At 36.7% G+C, this 26,786-nt stretch overlaps 2 protein-coding genes across 6 annotated transcripts in view; both read left to right on the forward strand.

Annotated features, from left to right (window-relative positions):
* The first annotated feature begins 10,148 nt into the window (after positions 1 to 10,148).
* LOC128893676 (uncharacterized) lies at positions 10,149 to 11,300 on the forward strand. Its single transcript, XM_054154819.1, has one exon. The coding sequence runs from the start codon at positions 10,170 to 10,172 to the stop codon at positions 11,298 to 11,300; it is 1,131 nt and encodes a 376-aa protein (XP_054010794.1). The 5' UTR covers positions 10,149 to 10,169.
* Positions 11,301 to 13,445: 2,145 nt separating this feature from the next.
* Positions 13,446 to 26,786, forward strand: part of LOC128894209 (chloride channel protein 2) — a 217,173-nt gene continuing 203,832 nt past the window's right edge. The window contains exons 1-2 of one of the 5 annotated variants that reach the window (XM_054155800.1): positions 13,446 to 14,585; positions 18,791 to 19,721. In XM_054155800.1, coding sequence (XP_054011775.1) covers positions 19,662 to 19,721 — 60 coding nt within the window. In that variant the 5' untranslated portion in view covers positions 13,446 to 14,585; positions 18,791 to 19,661. Of the gene's footprint in view, positions 14,586 to 17,983; positions 19,722 to 26,786 lie in introns of those variants that run through there. The other 4 variants (XM_054155801.1, XM_054155802.1, XM_054155799.1 and 1 more) reach the window with 4 other exon arrangements.

Raw genomic sequence — 26,786 nt, forward strand, 5'->3', positions numbered from 1 at the left:
CATATCAAAACGTAAAATAATAAGTGTCTCCTACCGGGATCGAACCGCGTCCAGGGCAAAATATTCACTTCGCAACATGACACTCCACCGACTGCGCTACGATGTTTCTATGACATTCCCAACACGGGTACGGTCGACATTCGTCAATCGAAATTTAGATATTTTTTAATATTTATTTCTCGAAAACAAGAGAGAGCTGCGCGTTCCTACTTTTAGAGATTGTTCTACATACCATTCTTTACATAGGAAAAAATTCTGATTAAAGAATTCGGTGCACACTTCGCGTGCGTATGTTATTAAATAATTGAAACTTTGTTTGAATATCTATATAGTATACAATCTAATATTCTTTTTTGTTTTATTACAGAATGAGCAGCCTGGAGGAAGGTATGATTACTTATTTATAGTAATTGAAAAATATTGTAAAAATTTTATATTAATCTTTGTTTATTTTTCCAACAGTTACATACGGGTCTTGATAGATTGACCTTCAGGGATACTTACATAATAGGACAATATGGGGTGCCATATATTGTCACACCACTGGGTATGCCGCAGCCCCCGCTGCCACCACCAGCCTTCGCGCGGCCGCAACGCGAGAATGTGGTACGTTTAAAAATAATCGTTAACCAAAATTATGTCAATAATTTTTTATTAGTACTTAAAATTAATATATTTTGTTATACTAATTTTAGAGTAACAGGCGGCGGCGGCAGCGCGATAACAGACGCCGCAGAAAGGCCCCGGCGGAGAAAATAGTAGTAAGACCACCTGCGAATCAACGAGGGTCACGGATAATCAAAAATGTCTATATTACACAAAATTTAAAAAAAAATAAACTAAAATTATCAAGTGTATATTACCTTAATTTGTATTTCCCATATACACCCTAGCCCAGAAGTTCCCCTACTTTTTCGATCCGCAGCTCCCTTAGTATACAGATTACACTGACCAACAAATTTAAACTTTTTTTAAATTTCACGATATCCAGTAGGTGATTCTTATAGGGTTCCTCGTCTTAAATACAAATCTAAAAGTGAAATTGCTCCATCACTACGAAACTACGAACGCTAGAAAGTTCTATTTAGTCCTAAATGATAGAGGAGTGTTTTCTGAAGATGAATTATCTGCTCTTTTGAATGTCTGTAAATGAACGCCGAAGTTCAAAAAGTTGCCGATGCGAGTACTTTTCACGAAATACTTTTGTATTTTAATGAAAAGTTATTCATTTAGGTCGAATTTTTTTCATTATAGATTTCAGCAAACATTTCTGAAGAGAAGTTGCCATAATCGAATTTCCAACAATTGCGTTTGACATTGTTTTCCAATCGGTTCAATAGTTCAAATGTTACGGACCAACACATATGAGAAACCTTCAATTTCTTCGGCTAAATTAGAACACATAAATTTCTTCCATCGCCATGCAAAATTAGTAATTGTCAAATTATGTCCAGTTTCTTATTATTTACGCATAGATCGCATTTTTACAAAGAAAGCGAGCTTTTGTCGAATAAAATCAATGGATAAATACCGTAGTTAGGAACAATTGAGTAAAGGTACAAAAATTCCAATTTTACTCTGTTTTTGTATCATTCTCCTATTTATATAGGAAACGTTAATTTAATTCATTTCGATTAGAAATAAATGTTGTATTGCTTAACTAACAATTATTCATAAACAGATTTCATAATAATATTTTGTTTACATAAAGAAATAAGTGTTTTCCTTTACATTTTTCAATTTTAATATTTCATCCGGCCAGTGAAAATATTTTTTTTCTAATTCGGTCCGGGGGTCAAAACAGTTGGCCATCCCTGGTCTAAACCACGTGGAAAACCGTGTGAAGACTGACGATATAGTAACAACAGAACAGACGACGACAGCGCCACAACGGAAAGCGCGACAGCGAGGCAGCCATATTGCCATACAAATCATCAAGATTTCACAGCAACGAAGCTCATCAAGTTTTTTGAAGCAAAGAAGCAATATTTATTACTCCGCATGCCACTCTAACGCCCGATTTTGCAATTTCGGTCTTGAAACTTTATAAATAATAAAAGTATGGTTTCTTTTTTTCTTATAGAATAAATTTGTTTACAAACACTTTTTCCAAAATCGGGCCTTACAGTGACATGCGCCAAGGTATAAGGAATATTTTGAAACCAGAATTATTAGAAAATATTGCTTCTTTGCTTCAAAATCCTTGACAAGAATCATACTAGCCTAATCGTCCTGTCCTCGTCTCTCCTGCAATTGTTGTATCGCCCTCTCTGTCCTTATCCCGGGGTTTCCTACTTTTTCCGCAACTGTCGCTGAAGTCAACTCGAAGTTTGGCTCTGGCTGCTGCGCACCCTTAAGTATCACGATGAAATGGGACATCTGGCGAAAGAAAAAACATGCGGGGTAATTTTGCAAAGCTATTGGTTTCCAAAAATGTACGAAGAAGTCCAAACACACATTAAGAATTGTTTCAAATATATTGCGTTCTCATCAATATCGGGAAAAAGCCAGGGTTACTTACATGTTATTTCTAAAGGTAATGTACCATTTTCAACGATTCATGTAGATCACGTTGATCCTATTGATAAAAGTTGGTCGGTAAAACAGTATGTATTTGTGATTGTTGATGCGTTCACTAAATTTGTTAAGTATTATGCGACTAAAACAACCGCTAGTAAGGAAGCAATTGATTGGTTAAATAGCTATTTTCAAAATTATAGTAGATCTGATGTGTTGATGTCTGACCGGGGAACGTGTTTTACGTCAAATGAGTTTCGGGAATTTGTAGGGTCAAAACATGTAAAGCATATTAAAATTTCCACGGGGTCACCCCAGGCGAATGGCCAAGGTGAAAGGGTGAATCGGGTACTCATTCTAATGTTAGCAAAATTGAGCGACAACGAAAGCGGTAAATATTGGTACAAAATTATTGATCAGATAGAGTGTGCACTTAATAATACTATACACAAGTCCACGGGTCAGACGCCTAGTATGTTATTATTTGGAGTGAATCAGAAAGGAGATGTTTCCGATGATGGAAGGGAATATCTCGATGGAATGGAGCCAGAAAACAAAAAAGTTGATCTTGTGCAATTGCGTAGTGAGGCGCCGAAACGTATTATGAGAGTACAAAAATATAATAAAAATTATGTTGATAAAAAAAGATGTAGGACGAGAGAGTATGAAGAAGGTGATTTAGTGATGGTAAGGAATTTTGGAAGTTTATCCGGTGTTGCGAGGAAACTGACACCACAGTTTAAAGGTCCGTACGTAGTTCATGAAAAGTTAGGGAAGGATAGGTATTTGATAGAAGACCCAAAAGGACTGCAAAATTCTCAAAGACCATACTGAGGGATGTGGGAGGCGAGAAACATTCGACCTTGGAAAGATATGAATGTAGATGATGATGTGGTCGGATAAACTATTTAGTAAGGATAACTTTTTGTAAATTTTCGTTATATATTTTCATTGTAATTGCTTCTATGTTTTGAGCTCCGAGGACGGAGCTCTGTCAGGAATGGTCGAGTGTAATAGTGTGATATACAGTGGCGAGCATATAAATAGGGAAAATGTTGTTAACATATAAGACGTTGTTCTGCAGTCCCGATTGGTATTTCTTCTTTAGTCTTTCCATACTTCAGAAGTACATTTCCTAAGCTTTACAATGCTGTATAGTTTTAATTACTAACGCCGTTTAATTAATAAAAAAAATAGTAGACTTGAAATAAGGACATTTTTAGAGAGCATCTACATAGGGAACTACAGAATTATTTATCAAAAGTATTTTATTTTATAATATAAACAACATATTCACAATAAAAAGTTAATATTTCGTTGGGCCTTCCATTTTTCTTATTACCTCGGCACGGCGACGTGTCATAGAGTCAATTAGACAAATACAGCAATCGATTAAAATACTTTTCCAAGTTTCTTCTATCACATCGTATAAATCATTTAAATGTGAAAGCTTTTTTGTTTTAATTTCTTTATCCACGTCGTTCCAAAGGCGCTCTATCGGATTTATATCCGGCGACTGAGCAGGCAACCTATGACTCTAGCTTTATGTTCCTCTAAGAACCGTTTTGCCTTTCGTGACGTGTGTTTTGGATCGTTATCAGCCTGAAATATCCAGTCGTTTGGCAAATTTTCTCGACTAAATGGCATTAAATGTTCGTTTAAAATGTCGACATAAAGATGCTGGTCCATGATGCCATTAATACGGTAAAGAAGTTCTTCACCTATTCGACGTCGTACATAAGTTCTTCCATCTGATCCGAAGCGATTAAACTTAGACTCGTCAGTAAAAATTACTTTCGCCCATTTCTCTCTTGTTCAGAGAAGATGCTCTTTAGCAAAGGCTAATCTTGCCTTACGGTTCTTTTGACTAATAAATGGTTTTTTACGGACAATGCGTCTTCTTAGTCCAAATTCATTCAAACGGCGCCGAACGGTGTGAACACTAATTTCTGTGTCCATTTGTGTAGAAATTTCACGATGAATATCAACCGCAGTGTTAAATCGGTCCGCTTCTGAAAGACGGTGTATTGTTCGATCCAACCGTAGTGTTGTGTTTCGTGGTCTTTCATTGCTTATTTTATTATCAACAGTCCATTTACTTTAATATGTTTAAGTGCTTGATGGACAGCGTTAATTGAGATTTTAAGACGCTCTGTATATTGCTCATAACTGTTGTTATTGCATGAAACCTATTGGTTATAGATTGCCACTAAAAAGAGTAAAATAATAATTTTTTGAAAAAAAAATTTAACCGACTTCAAAAAAGGTACAGTGAAAAGTATGAAATAATTTCTATTTAAACTGCATTGTTATTCACCATCGTTTGATGAATTTGGTTAAATTATTAAATACATCATTGTTACGAGCCAGGGCGACAGCGACGCGAGTGTGAGCCCTGCGAGTGGGGTGGATTCGAGAATTGCACCGATACGGTTAATTAGTATGTATCAATGGAGCCGAAGATTTGAGGATAGAGTAGATAATGCAGACGACTCTGACGCGAGGTCAGATAGTTGCAGGAATCGGTATCTCTCAGTGAAGGGTAACCGTAGGTTAAGGTTCGAACTGTGAGGTTGTTGGAAAAAGTGCAGCGACTCTGGCGCGAAGTCAGATAGCTAGCAGGAATCGGTATCTCCCAGTAAAGGGTAACTGCAGGATAGGTTAAGTTTAGGAGTTCGGGTTGACTAAATCAATGACTAAATCGTATCGCTAAAATGTGACACGCGTCGTTAATAAAGTCTCGCAACTTGTTAATTTAATAGAATAATAATTCGAGCGGTAAAGTTATTATGTTGTGGGATCGTTACACTGGCTAGGATTGGTGATTTCAAAGTAAAGGTTTGATAATTGATTTTACAGACTTTTAAGTTTACACAAAGAGCATATATTCAAAAGTAACTATACTAATTACAAGTGTCCAGTGTCGTGTTGTCGCGGTTAGTGTATGAAATTAAGATGACCTAAGTGTTGCGCGGTGTTGACGCACTGGCGATGCGGGGGTCGAGAGTACTTTTATGGCCGTAATAGATTTTAAAACCGTCTTCGCGGATCTATATGGTAACGATGATCGAAAGGAAATGAAGCCCGATCTCATTAGAGTGCTACTCTACAGACGATCAATGTGTCTCTAACGAGTAACTCTTTCGTACTAGCCCCCGAGCAACGAAAATCGTGGGTTTATATACCCCTAAATGTTGGTGTGGAACCGCCAGTGATTTCCATATTAAGAAATTTGACTGTTAGGATTTTCGTTGCTCTGAGGTCGGCAGCTGTGTGCCCTGGGAAAAGGGTAGATTAGAAAGTATCCCACGCAACGCGAGTCAAAGATGATATTAAGAGGATGCAGCTCCAGGATGCACTCCAGTGAGACCGATCTCCAAATTCCAGAAGGGTAGATCAAATAAAATTAATGAACGCGAGCTTCTAAAAAACGGAGAGTTTCTGTATACGTAACATCATATTAAATGCAATGCACCTTTTTCGGAGGCGGCGCAAAATTTAGAATTAAGTATATTAAAAATTGCTAAACTTGGTTTAACTTTCTGTCGGAGAAACAAAAAATATGGTCTTTATTTATTGGTATCATTACATCCACTTTGACATCATATTCATTAACACTAGTCAATATCGCCGCCCCCACCAAATACTATCCCAAACCTATTCATACAGTATTTCCATGTGGAGAGTTTATACATTAGCAGTAATCAATATGGCCGCCACTCCCCTCCAAAAAAGCCCCAAATCTACTCACACTATATTTCCGTGTACATACTATATACATTAACTATTAATTCCTCAATTACAATAAACATGTATACATTGACAGCATTCAATATTGCCGCCTCTACCAAAAGCTAACCCAAACCAGAATTTAAAAATTTTTACATCTGTGCCGCCTCTGAAAAAGGTGCATTGCATTTAATATGATGTATTTAATCATTTAACCAAATTCATCAAATGATGGTGAATAACAATGCAGTTTAAATAGAAATTATTTCACACTTTTCACTGTATTTTCTCATACTTTTAAGCAATTATATCTAGAGCTTGTGCGTATTCATATACATTAACTAGAAATTATTTCACGCTTTTCACTGCATTTTTTCATACGTTTAAGCAATTATATCTAAAGCTAGTGCGTATTTATATAAATTAACTAAACTTCCGTTTCCGGTGATAGAGTGTGTGAGTCGTGTGAAAGGTGTAAAGAAATTTGGAGGAAGGTAGTGTGGGTATAGTGTGGTGGTAGTGAGGTAGGAGGGTAGGGTTAGGGAGTGGAGGTGAAGGGCTACTGGGGGAGGGTAGAAGATAGTGAAGGGAGTGAAGGAAGGGAAAAAAATCGGTGTGAAGGCTGAGCACGTGTAGTCAGAGGTTAGCGTGATAAAAAAGTAGAGCGACGGTAGCGACGCGGCGCTGAGATTGTGGGAAGGGCATAGGGAGCGCGGGGATTGCAAATTAGAGGGTAGTAGAAGAGGAGAAAAGGGAAGTGGAGGATAGTAGGATAGTGAGGAAACTGCGTCGAAAGGATAATGGAGGGCGAAGATGAGTGTAGAGGTGGGGTAGGGGAAATAGAGCGAGAGGGGAGCAAGGTGGCGATGGCGAAAAGGAGAGGGAGACCGACAAAGGCAGAGGCTTAGGGTAGGGAAAGGATGGGGAGTCTAGGGAATATAGAGGATTTGCTTAACAGAGGAAAGAGGAAGGAGAGAGGAGGGGAGGAGGTGATGGAAGCAAGGGAAGTAGAGGAAATATTTAAAAGAAGTAAGAAAGTAGAAAGAACGCCATAAAAGTTGGGGATAGGAAAAGCGGAATTGGAGCAAATGCTAAGAGGGTTGATGGAGGGAATGAGGAAAGATATTGGAGAGGATTTAAAGAAGATAGGGAAAGGGGTGGAAGAGGGAAGAGAAGAAATGCTGAGGGAATTGAGCGACATGAAAGAGAGCTGGGAAAGAGAAAGGGCGTAGCTAAGAGAGAAGATAGAAATGCTTGAAAAGAAAGTGGAAAGGTTAGAATTAAAAGAGAAAAAAGAAGAAGGAGGGAAAACAGGTGAGGAGGAAAGGAGGGAGTTGAGTAAGAAGAAGAGAGATTTGGTAATAAGAATAGATAAAAAAGAGAGGGAAGCGAGAAGAAGGAATTTGATAATAAAAAGTGTGAAGGTGGAAGGGAAGGGGAAGGAAGAAGTGATAGAAGAGATTTGGGGGAGGATAGGGGTGAAACAGAAAATAGAAGAAGTAAGGAGGATAGGCAAAGTGTATAGAGAGGGGAAAGGTAGGTTGCTGGTGAAGATGCAAGGAGTGGAGGGAAAGAGGAAGGTAATGATGGCAAAAAGGGAATTAAAAGGGAGGCCGGAAAGAATAGAAGAAGATAGAACAAAGGAAGAAAGACGGGCAAGGTGGAAGATAGAGAGAGAGGTGGAAAGAGAGAGAAGAGAGGGAAAGAGGGTACAGATTGGGTACATGAAAATGTGGGTTAATAATGATTTGAGAAGATGGGATGAAGTGGAGGAAAAGTGGATAGAGGAACAGGGAAACGGGCAGAGGGGGGTTCAGGGCAGAGAAGGGAAGGCGAAAGAGGGATGGAAAGAAGTGTAAAAGGAGGATCAGGAGAGGATAGCAGAATATATAAGGTGGCGTTTTGGAATATGGCAGGATTGAAGAACAAAGAGAAGGACTTTTGGGAGGGAATCAAAGAATGGGATGTAGTGGTGATGTGTGAAACATGGGTGGGAAGAAGGGAGTGCCAGGGAATAAGAAATAAAGCGACGAAACAATATGTGTGGGAATTACAATATGCGGTAAGGAGAGGGAAGAAAGGACGGGCTATGGGGCAAGGGAAGGAATCAAAATGATGAAAGTCGAAAGGGAGGAGGAGGAGGAAGAGGGAATAATGGCTAGGAAAATATAGTTAGGGGAGGAGGTGTGGAATATGATAGGAGTATATGCGAATAAGGATTTGCAGAAGAAGCTGGAGAGAATGAGGGAATGGATGGAAGAAAGGGAGAAGGGGGTAAGGGTAATAATGGGTGGAGATTTAAACGCTAGGACGGGGACGCAAGGAGGATGGGGGTCAGAGGAGGGGGGAGAGGAAGAAGAGACAATGAGGTCGAAGGACAAGAAGATAAATAGTGAGGGAAGGAGACTATGCCGATTTCTGGGAGAGCTAGGTTGGGGTATAATGAACGGAGATGTGACAGGGGATGAAGAGGGCGAATTCACGTATACAGGGAATTGAGAGTCAGTGATAGATTATGTGCAAGGAAATGAAGAAACGAGGGTAAGAACGGTAAGGTTGGTAGTAGAAGAGAAAGTGGAATCGGACCACCAACCAGTAGCAGTATGGATAGAGGGAGGAAAAGGGGAAGATGGGAAAAGATGGAGAAGGAGAAAAGGGGGGAGAGGTAAAAAGGGGTGGTGGACAGAAGACAGAAGGAAAGAATTTGGGGAAGGGTTTGTAGGGAAAGAAGGAAGGGGAAAAGATTTTGAAGAGGTGTCGGGAGAATTAAAAAGGGAGGTATTACAGGTGTTAGAAAAGATGGAGAAGAAGTATAATAGGAAGGAGGGAAGAGATGTGTGGGATGAGGAATGGAAGAAGAAAAAGAAGATAGCAGAAGAGGAATTGAAAAAATGGAAAAGGGAAGGAGGAAGTGGGGAAAGCTTTAGGAAGGCAAGAGGCGAGTTAGGTAAAATGAGGAGAGAGAAGAAGAGTAGAGAAAAAGAGAGGTGGGAGAAGGAGATAGAAGGAATCAGAACAGAGAGAGAGGTATGGAAGATTGTCATTAGGGGAAGAATGCGGAGGAAAGGAGTGAATACAGAAATAGAGATTGAGGCTTGGGACGAATATTTTAGAGAGGTGTTAGGAGGAGTGGGCTGGAGGATAGAAGGAGAAGAGAGAGGAGAGAGGGGGGAGGATGAAGAGGAGGAAGTAAGTAGAGAGGAAGTTTGGGCGGTAGTAAAAAAGTTAAAAGAGGAGAAAGCAACAGGAGGTGACGGAATCCCAAACGAAGTATGGAAGTATGGAGGGGAAGTAGTAAGGGAATGATTATGGGAAATCTGTAACCGGGTGTGGAGAGGGGAAGGCTGGCCACAAGACTGGTCGGAAGGAGTGGTAGTGCCAGTGTTAAAGAAAGGAGATGGGACAAGAGTGGAGGAGTACAGAGGGGTGACGCTTACGCAGACGGCGTACAAGGTGTATGCGGGGGTGTTGGCGGAGAGGCTAAGGAAGGAGATAGAGGGAAGAGGCATTCTACCACCGAATCATCCGATAACATCTATGTACTCAACTGTCTAATGAACAGGCAGATAGCAAGGAAGGGGGGCAAGTTGATAGTACTGTTTGTGGACTTAAAGGCAGCTTTTGATTCAGTGGATAGGAAGGTATTAGCAGAGTTGATGAGGAAGGTGGGGGTGAGAGAAGGGCTGGTGAGGAGGTGCGTGGAGATTTTGAGGGAAACGAGAAGTAAAGTGAGGGTAGGCGAGAAAGAGGGGGAGAGTTTTTGGACGGAGAGAGGGGTGAGACAAGGATGTCCACTAAGCCCGATGCTCTTCACGATTTTACTGGCAAATATGGAAGATGTACTGAAGAAAAGAGGATGGGGAGGGGTGAAGATCGAGGAGGAAAAGATATACACGCTGGCTTATGCGGATGATATAGCGGTGATGGCGGAGGATGAAGATGGAATGAAAGGGGTAGTGGCGAGATTGGAAAGGTACATTGAGGAGAAGAAGCTGGAGGTTAATGTAGGGAAGACGAAGATGATGAGATGTAAGAGTGGAGGTGGGAGGAAAGGGAAGGTGAAATGGAGGTGGAAGGGCAGAGAGATTGAAGAGGTGAAAAAATTTAAATACCTGATCTACGTGCTGATGGCGAATGGGAAGCAGGAAGAACAGGTTAATGAGAGAGTTAAGAAAGGGATGATAGCGATGAGACAGGTATGGGGGATAGGAAAAAGGATATTCGCGAAAGATTGGGGTAAAAGGGTATGGCTGTTTGACAAGCTGGTGTGGTCAGTTATGGGGTATGGGGTAGAAGTATGGGGATGGAAGGGGAGGGAGAAAATGGAGAGGGTTCAGGAGAGATTTTTGAAGTGGATATTGGGAGTGGGAAGAACGGTGCTAGGATACATGGTGAGGGAGGAGATGCAGAGGGAGTTGCTGGGAGGAAGGGCTAGTATGAGGGCATGGGGATATGAAAGGAAACTAAGTGAAGGGAAAGGAGGGGAGCTGGCGAGGAAATGTTGGATGGAGATAAGAGGGAGAGCAGTGAGGGGTAGGGTTTTAGGAGAATGGGAGGAGGAGAGGAGAGAATTTTGGGAAAGAAAGGGGTGGAGTATAGGAGAGGTGGAGGAGTGGAGGGAGGAAGGGCGATTGAGAGGGGAGGAGATAGTAAAAAGGGAGAAAGAGGTGCAGAGGGAAGAAAGGTGGAGGAAGATAGTGGAGTCGAGGTACAATACATGGTATAAAATGATAAAAGGAGAGGGGGTGCCAAGGTATCTGACAAAGAATTGGGAGGAAAGGAGGTGGCAGTTGGTGGCAGGGTATAGGTTAGGGGATAAAATGAAAGGGGGAAGATATTGGGAAGAGGAGGACAGAAGGAGATGCAGGGTTTGTTGGGGAGGAATAGACTCGTGGGAGCATGTATGTGAGGAGTGTACGAACTGGAGTAGAGAAAAAGGATGGCAGGAGGTTGTGACGGAGGTGCTAGGGGAAGAGGGGGAAGGGGAGGTGTGGATGAGGAGAGTGGAAGAGATGAGAGCAAGGACGAGCGGCGGAAACGGAGGTCAGGAATGAGAGTGTGTGTGGGAATAAATGAATGGAATCTCTCTCTCTCTTGCAGGGGTGAATGGAAGGAAAAGTTAGATGTAACGTAGAGAAGTAAGAATAGTGTATAAGTAGTGTTACGAGGAAGTAATGTAAGCGGGGCGGAGGTTCGCTTGTACTCCGCAAAGAGAATAAACTATAACTAACTAACTATATAAATTAACTAGAAATTATTTCATACTTTTCACTGTACCTTTTTTGAAGTCGGTTAAATTCTTTTTCCAAAAAATTATTTTATTTTGCTTACTGATGTGAAATTGCAGAAGATGTTAATTTCAACGTCGGTAGATATCGGGAGGGACACTTTATTGTAATTAGAAAAAGTTGTAATTGGAGTTTCTGCTGTTATGTTCAGAGTGAATTCTTGTTTGAATTGTTCTACTGTGGTGTTAACAATGTTCTGGAGGCCCGTGCCATTATTGAGGTAGCGAGGTGAGTTTATTGACTCGTAAAAGGCCCCTCTTATGTTGAGTTTGTCTGAGGTTGTCGAGAGAATGAATTTACCATTAATTTTTTGAGCGCACGTTAAGTCGCATGTGCTTCTCGTGAGCAGTGGTAGGTTGTCTTCATTAATGTGTATATTGTCAATTTTAATGGTTGTTTGGGTCTTAGAATTCTGTTCATTCACGGGAAAAATTCTTCTACTTTACGGTAGTTTATTTTTTTTAATTGTTTTATCCAGAACGATTCATCGGCTTTCCGTAGTTCTATTTGTAATGCCGTTCTAACATTCTTTAATAGAGTTTTGATCGTTCTTGTCTGTTGATTTCGAGTTGTTGGATTTGAAATGTTTGACATGTACTGAATGGAGAGGCGAAATTAAATATGATTTATCTCTTTAGAGTTGTTTAATTTTTGTATTGATGTACTTTGATATACTATCAGTGGCCTTGAAAGTTGGTATTGCGGTATTAATCGCGTACATTATTGATTCATTAATCATTGAAAGATTGTGATCGATTTCAACTATTGTAAGGTTACGGTTTTCTGGGATGTCTTGGTTGAACGATCCTTCGAGTCTGCTTGTAAAGGCATTCCAGTTCGTGGCTCTATAATTGAACCGGTGTCGAGTTTGGGCAAACCTAATACTCTACCGACTGCGACACGCTAATTATCTGACATCTCCAACACTTGTACGGTTGATATTCGTCAATCGAAATTTAGATATATTTAAAAATTTATTTCTCGAAAACGAAAGAGAGTTGCTCCTTCCTACTTTCAGAGATTGTCTTACATATCCTTCTTTACATATGAAAAAAATCTGATTAAAAAATTCGGTGCGCACTTCGCGATGTCTCCCCTTCTCAGAGTTCTAATATCACAATAATACTGAATTAAATGTATCTTCCACAAAACAAATAGAACTAATTACACGAATTAAGAGATACAAATAATGTATTCGTAAATGTTTCTTATATCCAACATATTAAAAAAAGGTATAGATATAATAAAACAGACATAAAATATAAAGAGACCGAAACATCGTATGAAATGCAAACTCTACAAATATAGTCTTTTTAGGCAATGATATGATATAATATACTATTGCATTTCTGTTTCTTTTTTTCGTATTTGCACTTTTATATTTTTATTTCTTTTATTATTTTTCTTAAATTTATATCTTTGTATTAAACTTTTTGAACTAAAAGGTTTACTTGCACATAATAATATACTACAATATAATATTAAAAAGTTCTAAATCAATCGAAAACATCTTAATAATTCCAAACTGATACTGATACTATTTCATTTTATCTTTAAAAATTTAAGAAACATATTTTGTTATATCCTATTTATCTATACACTATTTTACTGTTTCTTTGTTTCAATAGTTTATGACCATTAAGTCTTATTTCGAATTTAACATTTTAACAATTTACTGTTATTTTACCTTTAAGATCGTCTATTACTTTATAACGGAGAGAGGAAAATGAAGTACCTATTACATAAATTATCGAACATTAAATCCCCGTGGATTCAGTGTTACCGCGCAAAAACTTTACAGAAATTGTTCCGATGTTTATTGTCGATTGATTGGAGAGTTACAGTGGGTGTAGAAAGTATTTGTACACCGATAAATTTCCAAAAAAACTGTGTAAAATTGTAATTTATTAACTTATTTTTTATAAACAATGATATTCTACATGTTCTAGGAAATCTCTAGAATAGATAGATTACAAAAAAAAGTAGCTATTTATGTAAGTTGCGAAATTAACAAGAAAAAAACAATTAATCGATAGAAATATTGAAGCAATAAGTATTCGCATAACTGTTTAAAAATATTTTCCTGAAAATTTGATGTTTTCTAATTCGCACGGAGGAATAAACTAATGTGTTTACGTTACAAACTCTGCTGTAAATGGTTCGTCATAAGAATCGTACAAATACTTATTACTTCTATACTCTTACCCACTTTTCGCATTGTTTTGTTAATTTCACAAATTATATTAACTAGTAAATGTTGTTTGGACTATATCTATCTTAGAGACTTACTGTACGCTTATGCGTACGTCGATCATCTGTCGATTTATGCCAGTTCGAGACAGCTGATATCGAACAATATCGACCATGACGAAATCGAAGGCTGAGTCACGTGCTTCAAGATACCGATTTTCCCGTACACCGAGGCGAAAATCTCAGCCGCTACATTCATCTACCTATCAGTTGGCTTACAACCGTTGAACCGCACAATCGTTCGCGAAGCGCGTTTCGTGACATCGATATCGAAATCGCGGGTCAAATCAGTCACGAGTAAAGATCCATAGGCCACGACACAGTTAGGATCAGCTTCGTCGACGGATGTCGCTCTGATGTTTATCATCTATCGACTGACGAGTCGCCTTTAGAAGCACGTCGATCATCTGTCGAATTACGCCGGTCGTGGCCGACAGGTGTCGAACAATATCGACCGAGACGAAAACGAAGGCGGAGTCACGTGGCTTGAGAGTGCGATTTTCCCGTAAACTAGAGGCAGAAATCTCAGTCACTTCATTCATCCACCTATCAGTTGGCTCACGACCGTCCAACCGGACAGTCGCACGCGAAGCACGTTTCATGCATCGATATCGAAATCGCGATTCAAACCACTCACGAGTGATGATCCGTAAGCCAAAAGACAGTTGAGAGTGGCTTTGTCGACGGAACCTTGAGTCATCTGTTGTCGAAGAATTCTTCACACTCGTCGAGATCCAGCGTGACGCAACGAGTGAATGTTTTTCGGAATTAAACGCAAAACCAATCGCCGTGCACAGGTTCGTTTGTGTGGTCGCTAATCGATTTTCGGCAATCGAGACTCGTCGCTTATGATTGCATCCTGCGAAACCTAGAATCTTGCGGGCTGAACTTCATTTCAGAGCATTGGCAATTTTTTTTAACAGTTCCTATGTTTTCTGATGTTCTAGAAAGAATAATTTTGAGGTTAGGAAATCTTCGGTTTAAAAATTATTTACGTCTAAAGAGTGATACTATATCTAAAAAGCATTTCGTTAATGAAAGTTTGTTGGTGCATATAAATGAAGATGGAATTTTTATATTATAATACGTCTGTTTATCTTTTCTTCTGTACAGAAAAGACCTGATTCCTGTGAATAGATAAATAAATAATTGAATTTGTAATGCATGTGTTTGATTAAATTTCGACTCTTGGATTTAAGTCATCTTCAGATCTACAGCTATTAAAATTAAAATTGATTTAAAAATTTTCATTAATAATAAGCCGTAAAAATAAAAACTGATGCAAACGAAAACCAAATAAAAATCAGAATCAATTGGATATTTTAATGAAATAAAGTTGTAAAGTGAGACTTCAGCAAAAATTTGTTTCGTTGTTTATGAATTTTAATATCGCGAAAAAATTTCTTTTGAATGTATCAAGATCATGTCGAAAACTATAACTTTTTCGTATGATACATTATACTTCAGCACCATAGAAGAATAAAAAAAAAGTTTGGACAATACATGCTGGAAATGTACAAATGGATAAGACTACAAAAATTAATATGAATATCCCTATTTTGACTAATTTATCAAGTAATACTTAACAGAACAAATAAGAATAGGAACGATTTTTAAAATTTCTATATTTGTGTAATTTGAATTATTCTATTGAATACGCGTTTCTTTCATGTAGTCACAGATTAAGAAGGGTCTAATAAGGCTGCAGCCTTGAGACTTAAATTTCGAGGACCATTGTTTTATCAAATACTAAACTAAATTTTAAAATTGTTTAAGAAAAATTGTATTTCTCCAAAAATTAGAGATAAAGGGTTGTCAATATCGGGTTGTCCCCAATTTACACGGTAATCTTGTTTTTACAATTGTGCTTTTAAACGATTTTTAAGATAACCAATTTTCAAATAAAAAAAACTGTTAAAAATACAAATGTATACTGTTCTTGTATATGTACAGTAATTTTTTAGTATCGTTCGTTTGCTCAACACTGACATTAAATTTAGAAAGGGGAATTTCCTCTTTTTTTATTATAAAAAGCATTCATATTAATTAGAGCAGCACTTTTTTAACAGCAAACAAGTACCAATCGTTATACTTCTTTTTAATCGCAAATTTTTAAGACGTCATATTTATTAGTTAGTGATAATAATTACTACTTTTCTAGCATTTTTATAATTCGATTACAATTTTACAGGTTTTACCATCTCGAAAGAAAGTTAAAAATCAAAAGTAGTGGAAATAAAAGGTTTATTTAACGAATGGACTGGTATTTTTTTGAATTACATTTATATCTTACTTTTTGCTTACATTATAATAAATGAGTTTAATTAAACAATTAAATTACGAGCACTTTATTTTTCATGCAAAAGTCTACGAGTTCAATTTACACGGTATTTTGAAGAATCTACGTATGTTTGTGTATAATTTAGAGGATAAGTGTAAATCGTTAATTAACGACATGAATGATGCTTTCACTGTGAGAAGAATAATTAAGTGAATGTTATCTTGCAGTATTATTTAAATGCAAAAAGAAAAGTAATATCAATAAATAAATATTTATAAGTAGCTAAGGTAATAGGCATTTTTGATTTGCTGTTTACAAACACATTATATATTTTTGTATAATAATCCTCCTAAGGAGAAAGAAATCTATTGAACACACGTCCCTCTACTTTCATCATTAAGGATACACTAATCGTTCCTCCATCCTAGGCGCTTAGACACCTTTATTTGCTCGTTTTTCATTGCACTTCTCTTTTATTAGAAGACATACAGGGTAACCCAAAAATGTTGTAACACCTCGAAAGAGGTGGTTCGGGAGGTGATTTCAAACAACTTTCTCCTTAGCGAAAATGTTGTCCGAGGCTTCGTTGAGGAGATATTAACGGAAAACACTGACTAATCAGAGCGCGAGTATGCCAATGGAGCGCCCGCTGATTGATTGGGGTTTTCTGTTAATATCTCCTTAACGAAGCCTCGGACAGCATTTTCCCCAAGGAAAAAGTTGTTTCAAATCACCTCCCGAACCACCCCTTTCAAGGTGTTACAACATTTTTGGGACACCCTGTATATGACTCATTCACTTGTTTATATAGATAGTTATATTTATAGAGTACTACGTTACAACAAAGTACGTATTCTAATATTGTGTGTCATACCAAAATAGTGTATTTTTTCGAATTTGAGATGTTGCTGAAAGGAATAAAATAAGAAAAATGAAAATTTCTTCCCCAGCGTTTTTTACTATTTTTGTTATTTATAAACGGTTTTTTTGCAGTTCTCTCATCGATATTAACAAATGAAGCATAATTACACAGTTTGAGCTATAACTATCTATTTTGAAGATGTTGTAATATTAGCAGACAAATTACAAACGCTTGTTTTACGACATGTTGTTGCTCCCTTACTGTTAACGGCTTTGGGAGTTCGGATGAAAATTTAGTTTTTGGTTTAAAGTTTTAAGGAAGAATCAATCTCTTCGTTTATTTTTACAACATTTCTCTTATGAAGAAGCTGAAATGTAACTTGTTTACCGATTTTTCGAAAATTCTCTCGATTTTTATACAAAAGAACACTTTTATACCGTACAAATGCGGACAATTTACTTCGCTTAGCAACTATATTTTCTCAACAAAGTATAAATGCAGACTAATTACGTGAATTGAGACAAGTCAAGCGTAAAAAAAGTCTGTTTGCATTCATGTTCTTACAATAACACAACAGTATGATTTACGAACTCTTTGTTAAAATCATGAGTATGCGAGTTTTTTTGAGTAGGTCATATTCGTTTTCCTTTTTTTATTTCTTTCATCAACATTATTTCGATTTTTGTATGTCAGAAAACCCCAGAACATATATTTTGTATTGATACCCTACTTTAGTCTTTCTAATGCTGACCGAAAGCACTATGTCTAGGAAAAAAATATTGAACTAAATTGATGTGGGAAGGATAACTTAAGGAGTTAGTCGCAGTCAGGTAGAGGAAAAACGATTCTTTGCAATTTTTTTTTAGTTATTACATAATAATTTTCATAAGTAACAACTAAGTATATTATAAAACATATTTTAAAGAACTAAAAAACATTTTTTGTTTTAAGAAACGTTTAGTTTATATCGTCATCACCATTCTCTACACTGGTTTACTTGAAAACAAAAACAAAGGTAGATTTCGAAAATAGATTACTCTAGCGGGTCCCTGAACGAAGGATTTTGGAAAAAATTAATTTAAAACGAGATGGCGTATATTTGAAGTTGTTTTTCAATTTTTTCACTAAAATTAAGCGATTCAATACAGGATAAAAAAGAAAGTATACAAGAAAATAAAATATCCTTCGATCAGGAACCCGTTAGTCTAATATATTTTCTAAATCTACCTTTAGTTTTGTTTTCAGATGCACTAGTTTAAAGAAATCTTGCTCACCGCAAACAAAATGGCCACCCACACAATCGCCTGTTATGACGAAATGAATTAATCTTCTTTTAAAACAAAAATCTGTTTATAGTTGTTTAGGATATATCTTGTCGTATATTTAAATTTCATTAATAAAAATTATTATTTAATACCTTAAAAATACACACAAGAAAGTGTCCGTTTTCATTTTCCTGACTGCGACTAACCCCTTAACGCCTAGTTTATTTCAATATTTGTTGAAAATCGTGTTGACCATGTTTGTTAAACCTCACTTGGAAAAATGAAAAATAAGTTAATTTTCACATATAGTATTTAAGAATCATGATTTGTTCATAATTTGACGTAGACCATGTAATATAAAGCCTAATTAATGTATTTTCAATTATTCGTAACAAAATTACTAATATAATAATACAAAACTAAACTATAAGTCTATAATACGCAGCAAGGTCTAGAAGGATTCCCTGGTACAAAACAAATGATTCATGTAGCCAGTTAAACCTAAAAGCAATTTTTTAATTTCCTAAATCATCTTACAAGAGATTTCTAAAGAGAAATTCAATCATTCGCAATGTTTTGTAAATTTAACTTCAAAGAGAGTTCTCTTGTGAGGCGATTGGCACCATCGTATGCGTAACGTATGATCATAGATACTTTTCGGAAAATATTGCTAACAATAATATACTGTTATTTGGCACCATTCGAGGTTATTAAATAAAGATATTTAACGAGAAGTGAGTGTACTAATACTCTTTTTACCTACTCTAGAAATGGGTTAAAAAATTGTCGATGTCCCTAAACGAAGTTTAACTCAATTCGCACTAATGCGCAGGGCCGCCACTTTTCTGGGTGCAGTTTGCGTTGCCAAAGTGACCAGAGTAAAATTTTCTACGCTGCGTGTCGCGGTGGGGGTTTGTTTTCCTTCCCGTCCGTTCCCGTACGTTCGACAGCCGGTAGTACGCGCGCTGCGGTGTCAGTTTGTCTCTGGAACTAGCGAGGAGGACTCTTGAAAGAGTGTCTCTTGGAACGCGGCCAATCGAAAAACAAGAGTGACAGTAGTGCGAAAGTAATCTGGTTTCTTAACCGGAATCGTTCTGTTCGGTGTCGGATTTGTCGTTTTATTGTATCAACGATTTATGACTATCGAGGAAAGCTGTGCGCGGTCTAGTCACGCGACAGTGTAAAAGTGAAGAAAAGTGACCATAGATGTTCTTGAAGACAGGAATCTTCAATAAGATCCCGACGCAGGAAAAGAAAAGGAAGAAAGTCTTGATCGACTATCACTTGGCGAATCCCCGACCTATCTCGATCTGGCCTCCTCCCGTTTCTCTTTTTCCTTTCTTTTTCTTCTTTCTTTTCTCCTTTTTCCTCTGTTATCTTTCCTTTTTCCTTTTTCCTTTTCCCTCTTTCTTCTTCCTTCTGAAATTTTCGAAAATCGTGCGAGTTCCTCAACGAATCAAAGATCCAACATGGCATCGTCCAATAGCGAGGGGAGCGAAGACTATGGACTGGGGTACCAGAACACTTTGGTGAGTATTTGTTTCTGTTTATTATAAGTAATACTTGCGAAAATAAAAGAACTCCCGCTCCTATGATCTTCTGTTTAAAACGAAGGATTTTGACAGGTTCACTGTCCCCATGAGTCTTAGGTATTAGCAACTCAAATCTCGGATAATGCACTTGTTTGGTCGAAACTGGCATAATTAGCGATGGAATCGAGCATCTCGAAATTAGATGTTTGAATATTTTAAATTATGTTGTATAAAGAATGTATACAGGGTGTTCCAAAAATGTTGTAACACCTTAAAAGGGGTGGTTTAGAAGGTGAATTGAAAACACTTTTTCCTTAGCGAAAATATTGTCTGTGGCTTCGTTGAGCAGATATTAACGGAAAACACTGATCAATCAGAGCGCGAGTATGCCGATGGAGCGACCATGGTAGCGTAGGCTACGCGCTAGGTGGCCGCTCTCCTCGACCAATCAGAGCGCGAGTATGCCAATGGAGCGCCCGCTGATTGGTCTAGGTTTTCCGTTAATATCTCCTTAATGAAGCCTCAGACAACATTTTCGCTAAGGAAAAAGTTGTTTCAAATCACCTCCTGAACCACCCATTTGAAGGACCTCAATATTTTTGGAGGTATATATCCCTGTATACCTCTTTTGTATTGAGGTCTCGAGAAAGTTATGACGTATTTTTTTTTGATTTTTCAAATGTTATTTATTTACATAAAGAACAAAGATCAATCAATGATATATAGCCCGTTTTGTTCGATAACCTTTCGCCATCGTTCAGTGAGTTTCATAATTCCTCGTTTATAGAAGGACCTGTCTTTATCGGCAAAAAACTGACTAAAGTGCTGATTAACAGCCTCGTCGAAATCGAACGTTATATCACGCAAAGAAGCTTGAAGAGCGCGAAACAAATGGAAGTCCGATGGCGCAAGATCTGGCGAGTATGGTGGGTGTGATAACACATCCCATCCAAGCTGCAGTAATTTTTTAATTATTGGTTTGATTTTGTCATCATCAACCGCGATGGGTCTCCCTGACCGAGGAGCATCGCTGAAATTAAAATCACCGGCACGGAATTTCGTGAACCATCGTTGGCACTGACGTTCTTGTAAAGCATTGTCACCGTAAACTTTACGCAACTTTTCGCAAGTTTGACTTGCGTTCTTCCCTTTATGTAAGTAAAACAATAGAATATGATGAAAATGTTCAGTTTGATCTTCCATTTTCAATTTATCGTAAAATTTTCCAAACTCAACCAAATCGATCAGTCTTTTGTTTAGTACGAAGTTAGAGTTCTTAGTTGTCAAATGACATCAATCACGTGGTTGCAACTGACTCTAGTACTGCCAAAAGTAAACTAGTGCCACATGTTGCAGAAATGCGTCACGACTTTTTCGACAACCCAATACATACAGAGCGAGTCACCTAAGATTAGACCCAAACATGTTTACGTTGCTTTTAATTTACGAATATATTTCACGAGAGAAAAATGTTTGGTTTGAGAGGGAACATACAAGGATAGACAAAAAAATTATCTCAGGAAACGGGATTTAAAACGGGATCAGTCAGATTAAAACGAGATTTACTGCATAAAACTCGAAAAAATTTTGTTGAAATTTCTTTGGAGTTATGGAACGTAGATATTGAAGCGCTTAAGAATTATTATTTAAGTTTATTGTCTTAATAAACGGATTACCTTGTATAAAATAAAACGTTTCTTCTCACTTTATTTCTTTCTTTGTTATGAATTTTAAAATGTTTTACTTTCAACTATTGAAATGTTCACGTTTCGCAAGTGTGCCAGGGGACAGTGAACATGTTAAGGGAGTTGCTTATTATTCGCGAATTCTTATGGTGCTGCAAATGCAAGTGCTTTTAAATCTTTAATTTTACTTAGTTTGTGCGAAAGACGCTAACGGACGATGGGTGAACATACCGAATAAATGTAACCATGTGATTTCCGCATATAACGTGTGGTCAAACGTTCAGACATAAACACTAATAGGGTCAAAAAATGTCTGGTATTCGAGAGAACACGATGCAGATAACTTTTATTCGCAAGTTCAAATGTGGACACAGGTTAGATAATTTCTTATTTGCAAACTCGTTGATATTGAATATACTTACGATTCTGGAGCTGAAATATTAAAAGGACTAGGTACTAAAATTGGACAGATCGTTATTTCTCCACAATTAGATGTTAGAAACTTTAAGAAAGAGAAATTTGTTAAGATAAATATTTACCATTATTCCTTTTTAAAAAAAATTTTGCTATTTTTTATAATAACAACTTCAGTATAATGTTTTCTTTCTAGAATTCAAAACTATTTTAGTTTTAATCTACAACCAATGTTACCTTTCTGTTATTAAACCTAAACAGGGAACACTAAAGCTTCGAAAGCACATGATTTAATGGATTTGATAATAGATTCGAATTGAGGAATTCTTTCTAATTAGATGTACAGGTCGCGGCTGAATATCATGTACTACCGGACACGAGGTGGTTCCTTATGCAAAAATAAGAACAGAATATGCAATAAAATTTCTTCATTTAAAGCCTACTTTTCCAGAAAATCGAGTTTGAAAATCCTATTCGTACGTATACTGTTATGGGAGACTGAGTTACGGTTCGTGGAGCATCGTATCACGCGTATCGTGTTTATAAACAATATCATTTATAAGTTACTAAGTTAGACTTTGTTCTATTCTTTGCACTATTCTTCGATTAGGAACCCTTCGGTTAGGATGGTGTTCACTGTATACAGGCTGGTCCACGCAATTGTTTCAGGTCATAACTTCGTTATTATTGCATTTACGAAAAAATGCCAAAGGATAAAGTTAAATGGTTCGAAGAGCACTACATCTGTAGGACTTAAAATTTTTTTTAGATGCAGCAGTGGATATGCAATTAACAATTGCATCATTTCTTTAAATAGACATGCGTATTTTTTGTTTACACAGATCGATTTTTCTGTTCATTCTACGTAAAAAATGATTAGGGTACTATCGCCAAAAAATGATTAGTTCTCGAGATATTTTCAAAAAATGTTTTTATTGAAGAAGATGCTCAAACGCTTCACCATTACATTCTAAACATCTCTGATAACGTTTTTTTATTGTTTGCATAACTGCGTTTAAATTATCTGCATCACACAGCACAAAAGTGCTGTGCAACACATATCTTGTTCCTCACGATTAGAAAAATACATTTTCTTGTACTTAGTGAAATACAGTTACACTTTTTCAAATTCTTAGTTTTCGTATTCGAGTTACGATAAGTGAATTGCTACTGAGTGATGAAATGCTTACTCGTAAAAATCAGTTTCTGTTATGATAACAATGTCGAAAGGGTCTTTACCTTTAAAAGCGTGTTTAACTTACTAGTCATAAAGCGTTTAAGCATCTCCTTCAATAAAGACATTTTTTGAAAATATCTCGAGAACTAATCATTTTTTGGCGATAGTACCCTACTCATTTTTTACGTAGAATGAACAGAAGAATCGATCTGTGTAAACAAGAAATACGCATTTCTATTTAAAGAAATGATGCAATTGTTAATTGCATATGCTTTGCTGCATCTAAAAAAAATTTAAAGGCCCACAGATGTAGTGCTCTTCGAACCATTTATCTTTCTCCTTTGGCATTTTTTCATAAATGGAATAATAACGGAGTTATGACTTGAAACAATTGCGTGGAGCACCCTGTATATAATAACGAATAGTAGCATACAAGTTTCTATTACAGGCTCCAAAAGCTCGGATCATGTCAACGTATTCCCTATGTGTGTGCATCATCATTAGATAAATCAAAGAAAATTGACTGCTTAGTCAAATAACTAATTCTAGTTTACAGCCAAAATGTACATTCAATGCCACAAGTTTTTTCTTATGTATTTTGGTCTGTTAAACTCGAAAAACGAAATGAAAATTTTTTTTATGGGTAGATTTTTTATATGAATTTTTGAATTTTTCTTCGATTTTTTTCTGAGACGCCTTCACAGTTTAGGCCATATCTCGAGTTAGAAACGTCCGATTGGGCCGCGCAAGATGCTATATTAAAGATAATCGAATTTCCAACAATTGTTTCCTACATTGTTTTTCAATCGGTTCAATAGTTTAAGTGTTACGAGCCAACGTATATGAGAAACTTCGATTTTTTTCAGCTAAAAGAGAACACAAAAATTTCTTCCATCTCCATGCAAAAATAGGAACTGTCAAATTATGTTCAGTTTCTTATTATTCAAGTATAAGTCGCAGTTTTACGAAGAAAACAAGCTTCTGTTGAAGAACACTTGTAGATAAATACCGGAGTTAGCAATAATTGAGTAAAGATACAAAAATTCCAATTTTACTCTGTTTTTGTATTTTTCTCCTATTTATATAGGAAACGTTTATTTAATTCATTTCGATTAGAAATACGATTAGAAATAATTTTGGCCATTGCTTTGTCTTCTGTTCTTCTTTGGGTCCGTTTCTCTGATGAGGAACCAAATGTAGTCTCCCAACATTCTTTCATCCCAATACCCTTGACAGCGCGACTCAATAGTTTTGATATCTTGGTGAAACCTTTCACCGTGCTCGTCATTTACATCGCCAAGATTCTCCGGGGAAAAATCCAAGTGGAATGTAAGAAATAAATTTTGAGCGACATATTTTCATCTTTTGAAATTAAAATTGAATGTACAGATTTATTCATTTTGTCAAATCAAAAAGAATAACAATATATATTCCATACCTATTTTTGCATAATTTATTAGCAAATCTTCAACAAGTTTCTTATAATAACAAAGGAAATTTCTAAACGTCTACATAAACTAAAAAGCGGCAAGAAGCAACACTTGCATTTATATACTCTTATTATGAAAAGTGTATGCTTTTATTTAAAACAAGTCCGATGCCAATCACTCTCGATCATTTTTTTGTAACCCTTCCTAAAGTTTACATTGCTTTAACACTTCATTGCTCGTACCCGAATTGAAATATGCGTATAACATAAATAAATATTTAAACGTCGAGGGGTTGAAGCACGAGAATTCATTATAATTAAATATAAAGTTTATTAACAAACTATAACTGTTTAACAATATAACGATAATCTTAGAGACTTGTAACGAAACGTCTTCTATTTCCGAGTTCTCAAAGCGCTCTCTTCTATTTTAAAAGTTTGCCGCTTCCTGTCAACCGGAAGCGCGGGAACTCGTTTCCGCAACTTCACATCGTCGCAACATCTTCACAGCGTCGCGACGATGTAACTCGGAGCTGTAGTGCGGCATCTTCATACCGTCGCAACAATATGCATCCTTACTTACATAATAGTACCATACAAACCCATATTTGGATGCTCTACAATAAATAATTAAGATAATTAACTCAACATACAATTTGGTACTTTTGTCTTTATGCTATTATAAATATTTAATCAAGGAGTCACTAGAAAACGGTAAAGTATACGAATTGTAAAGCCTTAAACATTTTTGAATTCATATAAAAAAAAATTTCTGTGTAAAGTTGAAGTCGAGAAATCAGGTTTTAGCCACGAAAAGCGGGTCGCCAGACCACTGTGCAATGGTGAATCTTACATTGAATCGTTGAATTTAAATTTTTAATCGGTATTCAGCAAAGACTGTTTTATTAATGCAGTACTTATAATACACTACTTACACTATTAATAAAAGAGTATTGTGTACTTTTGGCATCTTCATTTTTAACCGATTTCGAAGGGCGGGGGGGGGGGGGGTGTAACTCAATTCGACAAATAGAGGGTGTTCCAAAAGTCGCGTAAAAGCCGGAAATGAGGCATAGCTGAGGCGATTCTGAGCAACAATTTCCTTTACAAAAATGTCTGTGGGGTCTTCATTTTGAATTATTAACGAAAAACACCGACCAATCACAGCGCATCGACTTGGCGCACCCAGCCAGTCCTGGCTCGAGCTTATGCCCTCGTGGCTCTGATCGCGTGCTAATCGGGCCCTGTGATTGAGCGGTGTTTTTCGTTAATAATTCAAAAATGAAGCCCCCGCAGACATTTTTGCAAAGGAAATTGTTGCTCGGAAACATCTCAGCTACTCCCCATTTCCGGGTCCTACGCGAGTTTTGGGACACCCTGTATATATATACTTTTTTTTTAGTATATGTTTCCCGATTACGTCGAGATGGCTTGACCAGTCCCAGTGAAACCTCTTGCATCTTGCAGAATATTTCTCCCAGTTGGTCCCGTAAACAAAACATTTTGTGATTTGTCATTTTTTACCCGTTTCTTTACCACCTTTATCGCAGAAAGAGTACTATTTCACGTATGTTCGGCCTGAAATCAATGAAACCCCTTACATTTTGCTGCCGGACAGGTTTTTGCGATAATCACATTTGCAAAAATTTATAAATGTTGTTATTGTTTATAACTATTGTTATTGAAAGAATCTTATTACATGATGTAACTCGGCGAGGAATTTACTGATCGAGATGGAACTTTCCACATTTATTGACAGTTGATTCCATGCTCTTCGAACGTGCAACAATTTATGGACTTTTTAAACGTTTATAGCTACTGTTATATTTTTCATAGCGAAAATATTGTTCGAAGCTTCGTTAAAGAGCTTGGAACATTAAAAAATGGAAAAAAATCACTTTTTTTTTTTTTTAAATTTAAATTTAAGCGATTCTGAACAGTTCTATGGAAATAGAATTGAATTTCGAGCACTGGAAATGGTCAACAAAAATTTGGTGAAAGAAAATGGAACATTTTTCACAAAATTACTTTTCTTTCTCACTAAAAAAGGTCGACGACACGAAAAAAGAAATAAAATATAACCGACTTCGAAAAAAATATTAAAATTCCAATAAAAACTATGAAATAATTTCTAGTCAACTGATATGAATACCATCAGTTCTAGATATAATTGCTTAAAAGTATGAAATAATTTCTATTTCTTTTATATTAAATTATGTTAAATAACCATTTCGTAGTTCGTGCAAAATTAAAAATTACTTACATTCCAAATTACCAAACTTGGTAAAACTTTTTGTTCGAATAACAAAGCATACACCCTTAAATTATTGCTATCATTATATATACTTTAGACACCA

The sequence above is a fragment of the Hylaeus anthracinus genome, unplaced genomic scaffold, assembly GCF_026225885.1.
Source record: "Hylaeus anthracinus isolate JK02 unplaced genomic scaffold, UHH_iyHylAnth1.0_haploid 3, whole genome shotgun sequence".
Lineage (NCBI taxonomy): Eukaryota > Metazoa > Arthropoda > Insecta > Hymenoptera > Colletidae > Hylaeus > Hylaeus anthracinus.

What these genes read in the sequence shown, in the direction of transcription:
- LOC128893676 (XM_054154819.1), top strand. Translation starts at nt 10,170, where the DNA reads ATGGCGGAGGATGAAGATGGAATGAAAGGGGTAGTGGCGAGATTGGAA.